This window comes from Falco cherrug, chromosome 4 (genome assembly GCF_023634085.1).
Source record: "Falco cherrug isolate bFalChe1 chromosome 4, bFalChe1.pri, whole genome shotgun sequence".
Lineage (NCBI taxonomy): Eukaryota > Metazoa > Chordata > Aves > Falconiformes > Falconidae > Falco > Falco cherrug.
Genome location: NC_073700.1, coordinates 23,280,029 through 23,297,683, shown reverse-complemented (window position 1 = coordinate 23,297,683; position 17,655 = coordinate 23,280,029). Strand labels below are relative to the sequence as shown.

At 44.3% G+C, this 17,655-nt stretch overlaps 1 protein-coding gene across 3 annotated transcripts in view; it reads right to left on the bottom strand.

The window, feature by feature from the left end:
- GRM7 (glutamate metabotropic receptor 7) overlaps positions 1–17,655 on the bottom strand; it is a 304,125-nt gene that overhangs the window by 63,270 nt on the left and 223,200 nt on the right. For all 3 annotated transcript variants that reach the window (XM_055708082.1, XM_027811686.2, XM_027811687.2), the window contains exon 8: positions 4,848–5,783. In XM_055708082.1, the coding sequence (XP_055564057.1) occupies positions 4,848–5,783 (936 nt within the window). The remainder of the gene's footprint in view (positions 1–4,847; positions 5,784–17,655) is intronic.

The following is a 17,655-nucleotide window of genomic DNA, read 5'->3' as shown; positions in this document are numbered from 1 at the left end:
CCCCTGGCTGCAGCACGAGCCTGGGGTCCCCAGGCACCTTGTGAGGTGCAGCACGGCAGAGAACTCCATGCCACATGTAGGGATGGGGCACGGGGACTTGGCCCCAAACCCCTGGCCTTGAGCAGCCTCGGCAATCCTACTGCAGTGCCCTGCCTCAAAACAAAATATAAATCAGAAACCGATAATCAAAGTGGATGAACAATCAACCAAGAGGCTGCAAGGACTAATGTGTCCCTGGTGCAGAGCTCCGTGGTGCAGCTTCCCACAGGATGCATTCCCACACCACCTGCATCCCTTTCCATCCACTCCCTTTTGTACTTTTAAATTTTGACTCAATTTGGCTTATTGATTTAGCCGTGCTTTGCCTGACCTTACAGAGCAATCCGTGCTCTTTTCAAGTGCCACTTTGTATTGACTCTGCCGTGGAGCTATGACTCCTATAATTGGTTTAACAGCTCTTTGAGGCCACTTTGGTTCTGATAAGATACCCACTCATCTGCTGAGAATATAAAATAGTTTTGTTGTCAAAAACAATTACACCAGGAGCGAAAAAATAGCATTGCATCCCTACACTCCCTCTTCAAACGTTCAGGTTAACAAGCTGAGCCACACCAGGGCAGGAGCTGGGCAGCAGGCAGTGATGGACACCGTCCCCGGTCCTCAACCCCCAAAACCCATTGACCCTGCAGCTGACGATGGTTTTGATCATTAGGAGCTGCTCAGAGTTGAACAGTAAGTGACCCCCTCACCTCTGTAGGGACTCCTCTCTATATTTAGTGGCTTTCTACAAAATACATACTAAAGGAAGGTTCAAAGACATGGCATGAATCCAGGCCCCAGTACCGTGTCCTGGTCCTCAAAGGTTGCACCAGCATTTTAGAAAATATGCTAATAGTTATGGGAAAACACAAAAAATACCCCACCCTGAACCACAACCCCCGAATCCTTGACAATAGCAGTGATTCCCAGGCACGAAGCAACAGCTATGTGACCATTGCGTCAAAGGTGAAGAAACTCAGAGAACAGTGAAACATGGTAAGGACAGCCATGTCACGCATCCGCTAGGACATGACACGCTGTGTTACAAGACTGAGCCTTTATAGCGTAACTGACCATGTGCTTTCTGGATTTTTAGGTAGCAGACAAACCAGCTGAGTAAATGCAAACTGTAAAAATGTCCAAAATCTGCTTTTCCCACGTGCCAGCTCCCCTACACCTGATGTTTTATCTCCATCCTGTAGCACAAACTCTGATATCTGGCTTTTTTCAAACCATACAGCCTCCTTTCCACCTGCTGCAAATGCTACTGCCTGAATTATTCGCCTTCTATGAATTACTTGCAGCATACTTCTAGTACTTTTTTGTTGTTATTTTGTACTTTGAACAAGGTAGGTATTTTCAATATGCTTTCTACCAAACAACATTATGCTTGTATTTATTGATAAAATAAATCCATACAATGAAAATCACAACATTATATATAACACCATTTCTCAGTTTAAAAGATTGTGTTGCATAAGATTTTCAGCAGGTGCAATTTCCATTTCAGCAAAGATCTGTGTGGCTAAGCTTAAGCACAATATTTTCCAGAGAAAATATCTGACAGGAAATCACTAGCAATCACAAAAAAAGTACAATCCCCTCACCCCTACTCAAGAAAACAGAAATAAATAAATAAATAAATAAAGAGAAAAGAAAGCAAAGCAGCAAAGCTACTGCAGCTTGGTCTCTGTGCAGAGCAGAGAGGGGTTGAAGCCCCAGCAGCAGCCGCAGGGCCAGCATGCAGGCTAGTCACTGCATGGACGTGCTGCAGCCGGCGCCGCAGGCTGGGCGAGCTGAGGGGGCTCTGTTGGGGCCGCACCTACGGGCATTCATGTACGCACGCCACTGCACAGGTACGATCACACTGGGTGGTTTGCTGGACAAAACATAGCAGCTTTCAGTCCACGGAACTGCAATAAGCCCCAGCAGCAAGCCAGGAGCTTGGGCTGTGGCACGCAGCGGCTACTGAAGTCCCTTGTCCCCAGCGCCCCCCCCGCGGCTGCCCCAAGCCAAGTGCCACCGGCTCTGCACAGCAGCGCAGGGCTGGAGCAGAGCACGGCGAAGGGCTGCTTCCTTTGCCCAGTGCCCTCTTCCGAGCTCTGTGTGAAATCGAGTTAATCATCGGCTCTCTTGCTGTCCGACACGAACTTGTACACGGATGGTGTGCTTTCTAACAAGGGCAGGGTAATTCAGCTCTGCGACTGCAAGGAAACCTAAAGCTTTTGCCACTAAATGGTTCTGAATGCTGGCAGCAGCCTTTGAAATTCTTTGGGTCTTTCTATCAGCTGGTTAAATCTTTGCAGACAGCAATTTAAAGCACTTCATCTCGGTCACCTGCAGGCCTGAAGCGTTCCCAGGCAGGGAGCACAAAAGCCACGCTGTACTCCCTGCATCAGACCAGAGTTAAAAACGGGCCCAACTGTGTTTAAAGCCGCTTACGCTGTTTCTTATCTCTCCCTCGACAGGGAGAGCAGAGGCGTTTGAAGCATTTGTATGACTTGGCAGACCTCCTTTCCAGTCAAAATTAATTCCCTTTAGGGATGCAATGGCTGCCTGTGAAGCCCGTTGCAGAAGTGAGGTGATATGTGAAAACCCCTGTAACCTCTGCTTCCTCCTGGGCGAGCTACTCTTCCACTGGCCAGCTGAGGCCAAAACAATCGCAAATCTCTGTAAACCACCGTCCTGAATTGCAAAGACCGAAGCTCTGGTGCAGGCACCGTCCTATGGAAGAGACTCGTAGCCAAAGCACAGACCCGCATGAATGACACCACCGTCTTCCTGCAGTTGTACCTCAGTAACCCAAAAGTCTGACAACTGCAAATTGGGAAATTATACCCCCAGCACAAAATGAGATGTGTTAGCTGGGATCTGAAATCTGCTCGCTCATTTAAAAGATGCAATAATTTTATCCACAGCAGTGAGCCTGCCCAAGAACAAACTTTAAATGAAGACCGAGGTGAAAAAACAGGAGCAAGAAGCCAATGTTCTTTCCTGCACAGGAAAGCTTGGGTTCAGTAAGTGGGGATAACTGGCAGTACACAACTAAATCCATGCAAAATCTGCAGGAGAGCATCTGAGGTGAGGTCAGTGATGCTGGGATTTAGCCAGGGAATACCATATGTAAGGGGACATGGCAGCAGTTTCCTCCAGGCTGGGGAAGGGGATGGGGTCAGGGCTGGGGATGGTGAAACAATCTGACAGTAGCTCAGGACAGCCTGATATTTTAATTTCTCCCTAAAGACTAGGCTTGCAGGTATTTGCCAAATCACTCCGAAATTACAGCTATCTCCAAATAAGATTCAGAGCGAGGTAAAAGCCGTTCTCCATCACCAAGCATTAGCTGGAGCTACCTGGGCAGCAACAGGAACGTGCAGAAGGGACCCCAGACCCAGGAGGTGACTGAAGTTGCAATGCTCAGTCACTCACAGTTTGATTCAGCCCTATGCATTGTAATAATATTGTAATAAAACCTCTTGAATACCGTTTACTCAAAACACACACCAAGGTTCTCCCTTTTTTAAAAAGTGCAAATCTGAAAAGGACTTTTCTTGCCAACAGATGTTCTGACGTTTCGGAAAATTAACCTTATTGTCCTCTGGCTGTTAGCCTGCTTTCTCCATGGCCACCATCCCCACCAATAAATGTAATGAGAAGAAGGGAATGAATTTCTCCTTGTTCCTTTGTGTGAGCTGAGAGAGGCTGTTAACATCTGTACCTAAACCACCACAGCATCCGCTGCGACAGGCGGGGCTGTGATCCCAGCTAACTGCTGGTCCCAGCAGAGCTGATTCGATCTATTTACAAAGAACATTTTAAACCTGATTTCTGTTGGCAGCAAAGCTCAAAGTTGACTGAGTTTTGCATCTCTTCCCAGGCAGGCCAGCTCTGATTGCCAGGGAGTATTTCCCTAAGCTGCCAGTGCCTGAGCAGCTGCAAACGCAGGAGCGGAGCGCTGGGTGCTTGAGCCCTGCGACAGACACATCACAAGCTCCTCTGCGGCATCTGAAGCCTCTGAAAGTCAACGGGAACCTTTTAACTGAGTCTGACAGCACTTTGCAATAATTCATACCTGTAACAAACCAACCAATGGGTTAAGTCCTAATGTTTGGATGCTTTTTCTTAGGTTGCCTAAGTGTAACATTTTGGGCTGGCTTTTGGAGAATGAACTCTGTGGGCTTAAGTAGATCTTGCCTGTGAAGAAAAGCAACCTGGCATTCACTCCAGGACTCCGGCAAAACCCTTGCCATGAGCTGTAGGGTCAGTTTACCTGGGCTAGTTCAAAAATAACCCATGCAGAATGCAGTGCTAGTCTAGACCCAGGACAGGCCGTTTACCCTGTGGTGCGAATGTGCCCTGAGGCTGCTGTCTGTGAAGCAGACAACTCAACAGACTTAACACACTGCCCTCAGTGCTGAACTCCAGAAGCACAGGAGTCTATTCAACTATTTTTTTGACAGCTTTTTGCTTACATCTTGTATTCAAAATGATTTAGTTAAGAGATGCCTCTTTCTGGACAATATGACAGCTAATTCCCACTTATCCTACTGAAAAGACACAAATGAAATGGATGCAACAATAAAACTAATGGCTAATGTGATTGCTATTGATCATTTGCCAGTTTATCAAATGAATAGCCCACCAGCTAAATGGAGAAGGAAAATAGTGCTGTATATTGCTCATGTCTCGGTAACGAGCTAACTGGATAGCTCATTTTAAAATCTATGTAAAGCTGAACATCAGTACGTAGTTTATAACTGCAATGAATCCTGATACAACAGATGCACATTTTGTTCATTTTCACCTACCTTTTCGGCTGACTGGGCAGTGCCAAAAAATATTGGAATGAAGGCAAGCCATACTATACAGGTAGTGTACATAGTGAATCCAATGGGTTTAGCTTCATTAAAATTCTCTGGGACACCCCGAGTCTTGATGGCATACACAGTACATGTAACCATTAGAAGAATGCTATAACCCAAGGAACAAATGATTTGTAGATCTGTAATGTCACATTTGAGAACTCCTCTGGCTTGATCAGGGTTCATAGTTTTCTGCTCATCATAATCTATGATGATGTTGGGTGGGTCAACTGCAAACCAAATAAAGACACCTAGAAGCTGAACAGATATCAAACTCGACGTGATCGCCAGCTGCGACGTGGGGCTTATCAGCCTCGGTGCAGTCACTGACTTTTTGCCCTGTTCAAATATGCGATAGATGCGGTTTGTTTTAGTTAGCAGGGCTGCGTAGCTGATGCACATCCCCAAGCCCAAGAAGATACGCCGGAAGGAGCACACGGCAACGTTTGGTTTGGCGATCATCAGAAACGTGATGATGTAGCACAGAAATATCCCTGTTAACAGGACGTAGCTGAGTTCCCTCCCAGAAGCCCGGACAATGGGAGTGTCATTATATCTGATGAACGTCGCCATGACAAAAATGGTGGCAATAATTCCCAGCATAGCCAAGAAGACGGGTATCACAGCCCAGGGTGAGTGCCACTCCAGCTTGACAATGGGTATTGAACGGCACCCCGTTCGGTTCTCGTTGGGCCGCTCGTTGTACGAGCAGAGCAGACAAGTCACCTCGTCGGCCTGGTACTGATAGCCATCACAGAGCTCGCAGTGCCAGCAGCACGGCATCCCCTTCACCATCTTCTTCCTCTCTCCTGGCTTGCAGGGCAGGCTGCAGACCGAGGGGGGGACTTCACGCACTCCTCTGCCCCACTGCATTCCATCGATCTGCAAGACAAGTGGAATAGAAAGAGGCTGATGATTTACATGTTGCTGTCAGACAGCTGGGGTGGGAATGGAAGAGGGGAGGACCAAGGGGGAACCTGCAGCAGGCAAAACTCAAATGGATAAGCTTTAGACGTGGTAGACTCCTGGAAAAGCACCATGAACCACACACGCTAGTGTCTTCGCATGGGACTCTAATGCACGACTGTATTCACTGCCGTAACTTTTCGGTTTTATTAGTAGCTAATGCTGGCGGAATGACACACAACATCACATAACACGGCAGAGTTTAAACCTCTTCCTTGTTTCATGAAAGTTAGTAAGAACACTGCGATGGCCTGAGGGAGGGCAGGAGCTAGAGTCACACAACTGCTTCCCCTGCGCCTAGAGCCAAGGCTTCTTACCAAGACCAGAACAGGAGATACTACAAGATTCCAAGATACTTTTTGGAACTCTTACTGAGCAGGTTAATATTTTTAATGAGGTGGAAGTGTGTCTTCCATAGGGTGTGGGATCAGTGAGAACATGGCAAGAGCTGCAATGTGAGCCATGTAAGAAATATGAAGGACAAAGGAAATAGTTATCAATGAAAAATGCAATAATTAGATAATAATTCATTTCAAAGTCACATTCCGCTTTCGAAATACCATGCATGCTTCTGGGAATACAAATTATGAATGGTCATACTAAATAAACGGAAAGCCTCACTTGTTCTGCAGTCTCAAGAACGCTGAAGTCCAAAGTATGTTACAAGGGCTCCCAAGTACTGCAGAAAATTAAGACTCACAAATAATTTGAAAATATTCCAGACTAAAGCCACTAACCAGTTTCCAAGAATGAGGGAGGTTTAGCGTTGGAGCCCCCCTGAACTAATCCGGCCTGGAACCACTGGAAAGGTCTTGACATTCCCAGCGCCAATTCATTGCACCAATTACCAACTCAGCTGCCCAGCGACACTTCAGTGGCTCCAATAACTGTTCTGTGTGGGTACATAGCTTTTCCAAATATAAAGCCTGATCTCCTGGGATAGATGCGAGCAAGTTTTATTTAAAACAAAATTTTTGTGTTTTTCTTTTAGGTAACCTAAATGCTTACAAGTTCCACTATTTTCCCTACATGTAAAAAATTGTAAGATTAATTTTTTTTATCAGCTGCCTTGATTATTATTGTATACAGGAAGACTGGGGTTTGCAAGTCTTAAATTGAAGGATTAAGTGTCACTTTCCTAATGCAATTCGAAAGAGATCTTGTATCATCTTCATTTCATGTATTTGCAAAAAAGCCCACAACCCTTCAGTCACACACTGCTCAAATATTATACTACCAAGAGCCTCTGCTGTGATTGTTATAAAAATAATCCCTGAGAGGTCTGCCACCGCTTGAGAAACTTCATTAACCTTCAATATTCACAACTTATTCTGAAGAAAAGAAAAAAAGATCCATGAACTTTTCTTTCATACTGCGCTGAGCTGAAGGCATGTAGCTTACAGAAGCTGAAGGAATACTGATGGTACAGGAGAATACGAAGACTCGTTTAATTGCAGCAGTAAATGGTAGTTTGGTCTTACTGGAAAAGTGTGCACCAGGAGCTAGGAAATCTATTCCTATACCCAGCTCCATCACTGCTCCAGCTGAAGGCTAGCAAGCCCTTTAGAAACCTGGAATTGAACTCCCAACTTGTGTGCATGCCTCACAAGAGAGCTGGAGTAAGCTGGCACGTGTCCACGTAACTTACTGCAGAGGCATGCCAAATAACATTAGCCAAAAAGGGAACCAAAGAGGTAGTGAGCAACGAGAACCAGGGCTTGGATTTTCCGACGCGTAAGAGAGATGTGAAAATTTCATGACAATTCCTTAAGAAACCAACTGACTGCAACTTGCCTCTTCTCCATCACCGATTTGTATCTCGTCCTTTTTAAAGGCAGACTGAGACAGGGTAACTATAACTTACCTGGGTTTGTACAGCTAGAAAGTAAGACCCATCAATCCAGTCAGGAGCCTTCATTTTCCATCGTAACTATTAAACACAGATGTTACTTGATGCCCTTTTTACAGCATGCATTGATAGGAAGTGAGAAAGGCATCCTACACTTCATGGATTTTGATCCAGTCTGCAGTGACAAAAGGATTTTCACCAATCTTCTGCATGCTAATATCTCACAGAACCACAGCATTATTAATGTGTTATCATATTCCACCCCTTATGCCTACATGAATTTCCATATTCTCGAACGTATTCTGTGGCATTGCTGGGTAGCTGGGGCAGCCTAAAGGTACTTTATTCTGTGCAGATACTGTGTGTAAAAAGATAAACAGAAGATCAGGCAAAATTATGGAAAGTCCTTTTTCTGGTCTCCTGAGACAACACCAGGATAACTCTGTATCACTGGCCTCATAAAGATTTGCAGCGTTCTGCTGCTTCTGGTGAGAAAATGAATGATGAAAACTGCCCGTCAGATAAGGCACCAGCACCAAAGCCTGGCGCTGGCAGGTTAGAACATGAGTCAAACTAGAGACGCTTTCCCCACTCAGAAAAGAGTATTTTTGAAAAAATAAATTGTCTTTGAAATAAATTATTGTTTCATAACTCCTTGCAGAAATGCAAACAAAAGCAATAAACTGTTTATCTGTGTATTTGGCTGCTTTATGACCGAGTAATTGTGCCTGATATATTTTTTTTCCTGTCCCCCTTTCCTCCTCCCATCTTTTACTGCAGTTTAGCTTTTGAAAACACGGATCTAAAAAAAAGATTCTATTGTGGCAAGCAATTGTTACGTTCAGCCATTTCTTGCATTTACTTAAACTTAAACCTGCTTATATTCAATGACTTTCCCCCAATATTTTTAGTCGCTATGAACTAGAAACTGCTTACTTAAAAAGATTTTTCTCAGTTCAGAGTTTCAGGATCAGGACCATAAAATCCTGATAAAACAGCAAGGATAACTTTTGCCCACAACTACTGTAAGAGGAACTTCAACAAAAACAACAGCAGAGCATGTCATGCAGGGGCAGGAATCACCACCCTGCTCTGGTGGCTTCTTGCTTGATGTGCCCATGGGCCACAGCCGCGGCGCAGCCCACTGTGCGTCCTGCCCAAGCTCTCACTTGTGACAGCGACCCAGCGATTTCACATCTTAAAATTAACGCTTGACCAAGTCAGTACGAGGGACACAACAAACTCTTCCATTGCAATTCTGCCAGGTTTGGGAAGCATGCCAAACCTAGACTGCACTAGATACTGTAGATACATGCCTGATGTCTTGAAAAATCACATATCTACCCATCATCCACTTACCATATTAAGTGGCACACCTTCAATAGTTTTATGTTATAGTTCATGCACTGACAAATCGATCTGATAAATGGGGAAAAAAATCCCAAACCACAACAGGTTCATTGCAGGATTTTCAAAACAACTGATCAGTAAAGAACTTTAAAGTTGGCCCTGCTCCACAGCACTTGGATCTGCTAGAGCCACTACGTTACAGTGGTACACTTTGTTTTGCCCTGCCACCACAGTACAGAGGACAAACACCAAAAACTGAACAAACAAACACACCCCAAAAGAAAAGAGCGGAGAAAGCTCTCTCCCAGCTCCAGTGCCTTCCCCACAACCACAGGGCAGTGCAGCATCCCTCCTGGTGTAGGGCTCATTCTAATTCCTCCTATCCCCAAGCTCTCCTAACTCCCACGTATCTATCGCCCAGTTCACAAATGCCTCAAGCTAAAGGGATGGGATCCATTTCCAACATAAATTCTCATTATGTTCACTACAGAACAAACATTAACAAGAAATGCTTAGTCTGTCTCATACGGCCTAACATAATTGTTCATTTTAATGAATAAAGTAACTCAATATATGTGTATAATTTAAACATTGCTGCCTTTTTTCTCACCACCACAAACATGCCTGTAATAAGCTATTTGTTCTGAACAAAATTGTTTCACGTAAAGTTTGATTAAAATAGAAATCAGTACAAAAATAATTACATTAGTGATAATTAACCTACTCAGGGAAAAAATAGCCACATTCCCCGATACGACTTTCATAACAACTGTGCCATTAATTTCATGGACACATTAGAAAACAATTGCGGAGGATTGTGCTCAGATTTATTGCCACCTTACAGATTGCTTTTAGACTCCAGTTACTAAGTCAGCAGTTCAAACATTTTTTGTATATTCAACTTTACAGATAGCAATATTTGCATGACTTAGCTCTTAGGGCTTAGCTATTAATGTCTTGTAATTAGTTTCTAAATCCAGGGCTTTAACATGATAATGGTTTTAAGCTAAGAATATGTCAATAACAGATAGTCAACAGAGCTTCTGCAAAATATCAGCTAAAATCCCTTCAAAAGATAACGGCAACGATAAGCCAGACTATCAGAGAAGGATGCAAAGCTACTCCAATGATTTGCCCAGACACTGCAAATAAGGTGTTTCACCTCATACTGTAACTTATTTTAATTTCACTGCCTATAGGGGGTTGATGAAAAGCCTTAAGACAAGCGTGGAGCCTGCAAGGTGATGCAGGCAAAAAAACTCCGATAGTTTTTGCTTGTGATGAACAAATCACTGCATTCTGGGCCATGCAGGCTCAATGCCTTTTCAGGATAGTGCAAAAAAATCCCCAGAAACTACAAAAACTCTGTTTAAGCAGCATGATTGTTTTTGCCGCAGCAGCGTACCAGCTCTGCAAAGCCACTGCATCCTTCCCCCTTCCCGCGGGGACCGATGCTGATCCCAGCTCTGCTTGCCCTCGCTCCCCTGCCTTGGGAGCCGTCCTCTAAACCCGGGTGCCCTCCTCACAGGTTTGAGTCCAGTTACACCCCAGCACCCCAAAATGTGGTAAAGCCTGAGCTCACTCCTGCCTCTTCATTTTCCTACTGTTCCCTTGTTTCAAATCAAAGTAGAAATCCAGCTACTTCAAAGCAGCTTTTGAAACCTGTGCAGGGCAGAAGTAGGACATGTTAACCAGCAGCCCCCGAACCCGAGGGGTAATGGTGTCCAAACCCAACCCCCCACTGCAGTAAGAGCATCTCTACTGGGCCGGGGCTGCTGTGCACCCCTGCTCCCCCTGCATAGATCTGAAACCTGGTCCTGAGCTCTGCAGCTCGTCCCTGCCTCGTGACAGCTCTTTTTCCTCCCTACTTCCAGCGCTGTTCCACAGGAGCACTTCACCAGCCAGATGGAGCATCAGCCCAGCGCTGCCCTCCTCCCGACGCCAGGGATGACATGGTTTGTGCTAGCGAGGGGGTTTAGGTGTCTTGGGACACTTCAAAAGAAACCTACTTCAGAGGAAAAGCAAAATCTTCTAGGTTTCCCTGCTCTGCTGCATTAATTATCTTAAATCCCTCCAAACTATCTTCTTCATAAACAGAAGTTACAAGTCCTTATACATTTTTTTGTGTAGTTTCTCCTGCTGCTGCCCTTCTTGTTTCTGCCGTAATGTAACTGCTGTGGGGACGGACAGCGTCCTGCCCATCAACGCGGACAGGACAAGCAAACCATAACTTTGTCATTGAAGATGATGGAAACTCATCACTTCTCAAAGTCTTCCAGTCAAAAAACTTACAATTTTTTATTGTCAGCACAAATCAGAAACGTTGTCAAGCAATCATGACAACACTCCCATAATGCCAGGCCCTCAGCTTCACACCTGCTGATTCAGATACCTATTAATGAGCAAAATGCCCCCAGGATCACTTTTACCCAGGAACCACACAGCTCCAAATTTCTTCCTCTCATTAATGTTGTGACAGCTCCTGGAAAGCCCCAGTGTGGGCAGGGATCCCACGGTGCAAAGCGCTTTATGAATATGTGTGGAAAATAATTTTCCTGAAAGCTTTTGGAAGACGTGGGACCAGCTCCCACGTTTGCTCCCGCGTGAGGAAGGGGCTGCTGCACAGGGGAGATGCCTGGCACCCTGCACCGTGCCGGGAGATGGGGTCTGCACCCCCAGTGCCTGATGGGCTGGCGCACCAGTGTTTCACTGGGTGGAGGCTTACACTGCTATACCGAAGGCCAGTCACCTGTTTGCACCTTTCTCTGTTAACTTCACTTTAACACCTTTAATACCTGTGGGTGCCTTGGGGAAAGGGTCCCCCCTGCTCTGCTCTGCTCACACCGAACGCGGGGCTGTATCAGGAAAGAATCCCCCTGCTACTGGTTCTTGTCACCTAGAGTAAAGGAAAGCTGGTATTTGGGTACAGGTATAATAATCTGCATAGCATCTACATCACGTTTCACTCAACAGATTAAATGAATTGTGATTTAAACCTCAACTAAACTCATCGCTTCTGTTCCTGCACTGTAACTCCTTCTTGGTGATCTCATAATAAGCAGTTCTTAACCTACATAAAAACCTCATTTATTTTTCTCTTTCCTTTCCTAATCTAACTGTTTCTTTCATTTAATATTTGTCATCATTTTCTACCAATCTTACCTGCTTTAAGGACACCAGAAGCAAGTTGCACTGAGCACTTATAATAACATCTTTAATGAGATCCAAAGGCTATTTGTTCTACATTAAAGCAAGGGCATTTTTAGCACAACACTGATGTAGAGAAAAATGCTTAATCTACAATTTTTGAAAAAATGCTTATTATCATATATTTCTGTTGACACACAATAAAACTAAAATTTAATTATTTTAATACTTTTATATCCGACTACGGCTTCCTGTTGTCTTCTCACTAATGGAAGGGGATGGGCCATGCGTCTTTAGTATTCATCCTGCATCCTCTGTGTAATCTTTTTTAATTAATGAAGAGCATATACTTCCAAACGTGCATTTATAATACACATTTCTTATCTAAACTGATAAATTTGCTCTCACCTATCTTCTGAAAGCAGAGGTAATCTAAGACAATTCTTCATTCTGAAGTAAGTGGCTTAGAATGACAGTATCTATCATCAGTCCTGAGCCAAGGATGAGTGACAGGGTGTTTGGGGCTTTTTGCTGCTGCCCTTCGTCTTGCACCCAGTGGTTCATTGCCAGCACACCTCATTGTCAAACTGGTCAAAAGAGAATCCAGTCTACTGGTTGTCTTTTGTATTTCACAAAATAGGCTAAGCTTATGGTGCTCTTAATGTTTTACATGCAGAAAATAACATCTCCCACATAAGAAACAACATTGCCATTCTTGCACGCTAGGCTTAATTTCAGAGTATCATGTAATCATTTGAAAATTAATAAAACCAGCCCTTGTCTATCGCTGCTTATTCTGTTGCAGTTATTTCCCTCTCCCCCAACCAAACCCAGGTATTTTTAGAGGAACGTTTGGTTTCCAAGTGCTTTCCTTGAGTTCCTGCTACAACTAAGCACAGTACAAACCCGTGTAGCATAAGTTATCTGATTTTTTTTCTTTTTTTGAAAGGAGCTCTAAAGGCATCCATTGTTGAGGGGGCAGGGCTGAATCTGTTGCAAGGCGTTAACGGGATATTTACACATCAGGTTTCAGCTTCATACAGGGAAAACGACAGCTCACTGTGGTACCAGCCCAGGATGCCTTAATCAAGTGACATTCCCACTGATTTCAGCTGGAGCTTCCTTCAACACGGAAGGATGGACCAGTGTTTAATTAGAGTATAGATCACCTTGAAATCACCAGCAGGTTACTCAAGAGACACAGTTATGAAGGAGAAATTACCCTAAAAAGTGCTAAACTGTTAAAACTTTTTTTTTCTGGGGGAAGGTCTAACTCATGCAGTACAGAGATTAAGAAGAATAATAGCCTCTTTTTAGTTCAGCTAGTGATTCACACTGTATGGACAAGTAGTCTGCTAATGCCTAAGCCTGCCTGTGCCAGACGTCCTGCAAATCCATCTATCGGGTGCTTTACCCCTCTCCCAGGAAGCTTCAGCTCTTTCCTGTCTGAACTCCTGCATTTCTGGCACCGCCCGAACCAGGACCATGCTCACTAGTGACACTGGCCAAAGGAACTCCCTACTGAGCAGACGGAAGGTGTGATTCCTCAACGTCCTCTAGCTGGGCCTGAAGGCGATGGGTGGTAATGGCCATAACCAACGGCAGCTCCTTGCCATGAAGGCCTGTGCCCATCCCTGATTCAAACCAGCGCTGTTGCACGTGTAGAAAAACTGTAATTTTTTTTTTTTCCTAAATTGAATCTCAGAAACAGGTAGGTCTTTTTGACGTTTTATGCAAATGTTTCAAAAATATTCTTCCCAGACATCTGTAGAGAGGAAAGATCAATGATTTAAGATTGGCAGTGACAGACAGAACAGAAAGCACCTGAATTTTTACTAATAAGCAACACAATAGCCTTCACTCACAGCCATGTCTGAAAGCTGATTATACAAGTGAGATGATAAGCACTGTGCCTCAGCAGCAATAAAGCATAAAAGACATGCAGCGCTCAAAATAAGAGCTATGTAGAAACACCTTTTGCACGTACTGTTTGGGCTCACCTTTAGAGACAAATCTGCTAAGTCAAGACTTTCTTTGGTTCGATCTGCAGAGCTAAATATTCTAGGAGAGCATCACCATCCGTCATCATTTGATATTTATATTAATTTAAATATATATATCACTTAACTAATGGGCCAAACAAGAATCCCTGAACAAAACCCAAAATGAGGTTAACCATTTTGTGCAGAAAACAAAGTATGTATGTTCTTTACTCAGGAGGACGCAGCAAACCGCAGCAAACCTCAGCAAAATCTCAAGGCTGAGAAAACTCCTGCCACTCTCCTCTTACGTGACATTTTATCCCAGGAATGTCCCTCAGTGCTAGATGCGCTGTCAGCCTCGGTACAGAGCCCCATCGAACTCCACACGCATCAGCCTCATTAGGCTGCTCATTTCATACAGCACTTACAGTACGAAGGAGACGCGAGCTATACCCACTGCACACTAATGGCCAGAGTTCGTTTTGCTTCTTTAACAGTCTCAAAAAATTTCTTAGATTTCTTAGAAAAATTAATTGTAGGATGTAGGTCAGAAATAATGAAGTCTTGACACAGATTCTGTTCCTGAAGAGACATGGGTATGTTTCCTCCTGATTAGTGACTGCACAAACTCCAAGCAGGAATTAGGATTTCAACTCGGAGGTATGCAGAGCAGATGTGCCTACATATATTCATAGGAATTTATGTAAAGCTGTCTGTTAAACAGTATTAAGCCCTTTTTACAAAGCTGTACGGTTTAGCAAATGGGACCAGGACGGTTGTGCCACTTGACAGAGCTCAGAGATGTCGTCACTGGCAGAACCCATAAGCTGCGATTTCGGTCTGAAAAAAAATCCACTCATCTCACTGCTCATAACCTCCTGCCAACTCCCAATGTTTCTCTTGTCATATATAAGGAGATAAAACTCTGCTTAATTAAAGGAGCAATTTACCACTTGCTGGCTACTAACCGGGGCAATGAAAGCAGACCTATGGAAAGAGTAGCCTTGACACCCCTCTCTTAAGCATTTAATGCTTTTTGGCATAAGCTAGCTTGTCCTTCAGTGTCACGACTTTCAGTGAAACACATCTGAAAATGCAGCCTGGCACTTCTGACGAACGAGAACAGCCCGCAGTGAGGAACCTGCTCCTTCTCACCAACAACAGGTCACCAAACGACCATGGCCCTTAACCTGCCTCTGGGTCTGCCTGACCCTCAGCATCTGCTATGAGATGAAGCACCAGACTCGCTGTGTCCCCAACCATCCCACACACACCCAACACCAGCATGTCAACAGGAGTGGGCTGATCGCAACATACAGACTGCAATGCAAAACAAAAAGGGAAAAGATGAAAGACCTCAAAGTGAGGTGGCGCAGTTACATACTTACAGAAGAAAAACTGTGTGATATTTTGCTATTCTGGTGGAAAGAGCATTAGCAAAGTTCCCTTCAATCAAAGGTATTTTAGGTCTTTACTTCCTTCTGCTTTTTACGTTGGTTGGATATGTTTGCATGAATCTCATTTCAAATATACCCACAGAATCATAGAATCGTTCAGGCTGGAAAAGACCTTTAAGATCATTGAGTCCGCAGCTAGAATTTAAATAAGAAACTGAAATGTCATGAGGTATACAGTAAATAATAGACACGGATACCTTTTATATGACTCCTAACAGAGAAGGCTAAAATGGTCTAGCTGACTCCCACGCTGTTCTCCATTTGAGGACTTCCGAGCAGGATGCGAACGCAGCAGTACACGATACACGGGGCGAAGGACATGGTCAGGTGTATCAAAGCCAGGGCACAGTGAGATGAGAGGCCATAGCCATCAGCACACACATTTTAGCATGTGCCCACTGACTCTGCCAGAATGTCCCACGTACCCGTAGCTCAGTACTTGTGCAGTGCCCACCCCACAGCGTCGGGACTGAAGGGTTTCGTGGTGCAGGATGGCAAGAAACCCACAATCCGAAGTACCAAAGAACATGAAAGAGAGCTCAACATTAGGGCAAAGCAATTGCTTACTATTTAAGCAGGCAAAATCAAATGTTCAAATGCTTTTTTCAAACATCCGCATAATGCTCAACAATGGGCGCGTTTAAGTCCTGAACAACAAGGCTGGATGACAATGGCATATCCCGAAGCAAATCCAGGAATTCTGATTTTTCTCCTGAAAACTCCTTTTCTGAGTTGAGTTATTTTTCATGGCATAGCCATGAGTTGACCTTAACCAAGTTTTGAGAAAAGGATTAGCCCTTTATGTTTGTTTATCTCTGCTTACAAGCTAATAACTTCTTTTTTTTTGCTGTTATTTCTGACTGTGAAAAAGGAACACTTCTGCCAAATCTGATATACTACTTTGAAAACGGAAAGGGTAATAACTAGAGATGTACCAAATGGTATGTGTGTAATTTGGACAGCATTTATCCTGAGGTGCCTGCCAACTCAAAATTCTTTAGTTTATTTATCCTACTAATTCCCAAGCTGATTCAAAGACCAGTATTTTCTAGTCAAATTATTTGCTCCCAGTTTTCCCTTTTTAAAGAATCTGCATCAATGGTACAGTAATTTTCTCATCATGTCTAGCGTGCATGGCAAATGACACACAGGCTGGGGAAGCAAGATGAAAGAAATACAAAATTCTGAGTGAAACTTAGTACCTAACTCATTTAGGCCCTAATTGGATTGCTGCAGCGTTGTTAATACTATTAGATTACCTTGCTCAGGTTATACTCAATCAGTTGGTCCCTAAAAGAACTGTAGACGGTACACAGAAAATTAGAGTTGGCTGATGGGACTTTAATTATACTGCACTTGGGGCCAGTCTTTCATTGGTGCTACAGTCACATCTTGCTGAAACTGAGCAGGGAGAGGAAGAGGAAAGTGACATGGCTGCGTGACGATGTGGCTGCGTGACGATGTGGCTGCGTGACGATGTGGCTGCGTGACGATGTGGCTGCGTGACGATGTGGCTGCGTGACGATGTGGCTGCGTGACGATGTGGCTGCGTGACGATGTGGCTGCGTGACGATGTGGCTGCGTGACGATGTGGCTGCGTGACGATGTGGCTGCGACGGGCAGCTGCTGCACAGGAAAGTGACCAAGGACCGACGCTGGCAGCTGCTTCTGCTCTGAAAGCTGCGTGGGACACTGGTGTTGTCTGTACAGAACCAGCACATCACAGCAGGCAGACAGACAAAATGGAAAAACCCAGCAGCATAGGCTGAAACTGAAGATCATTCCATGGATTTCGTATTTAAATTAATACTGGCCCTCCAATCACACCCTGCCTAAAACAATGATGGTATTGGTCTGGTTGAAATCCCACTAAAATTTTGCAAAGAAGAAAAAGCAACCCACCCAAACCCTGAGGTTTTTTGTTTGGTTTTTTTTGGTTTGGTTTTTTTTTTTTTTAATTAACCTTAGAAAGCTAAGGAATTTTGTGTCTCATCCCATTTTTG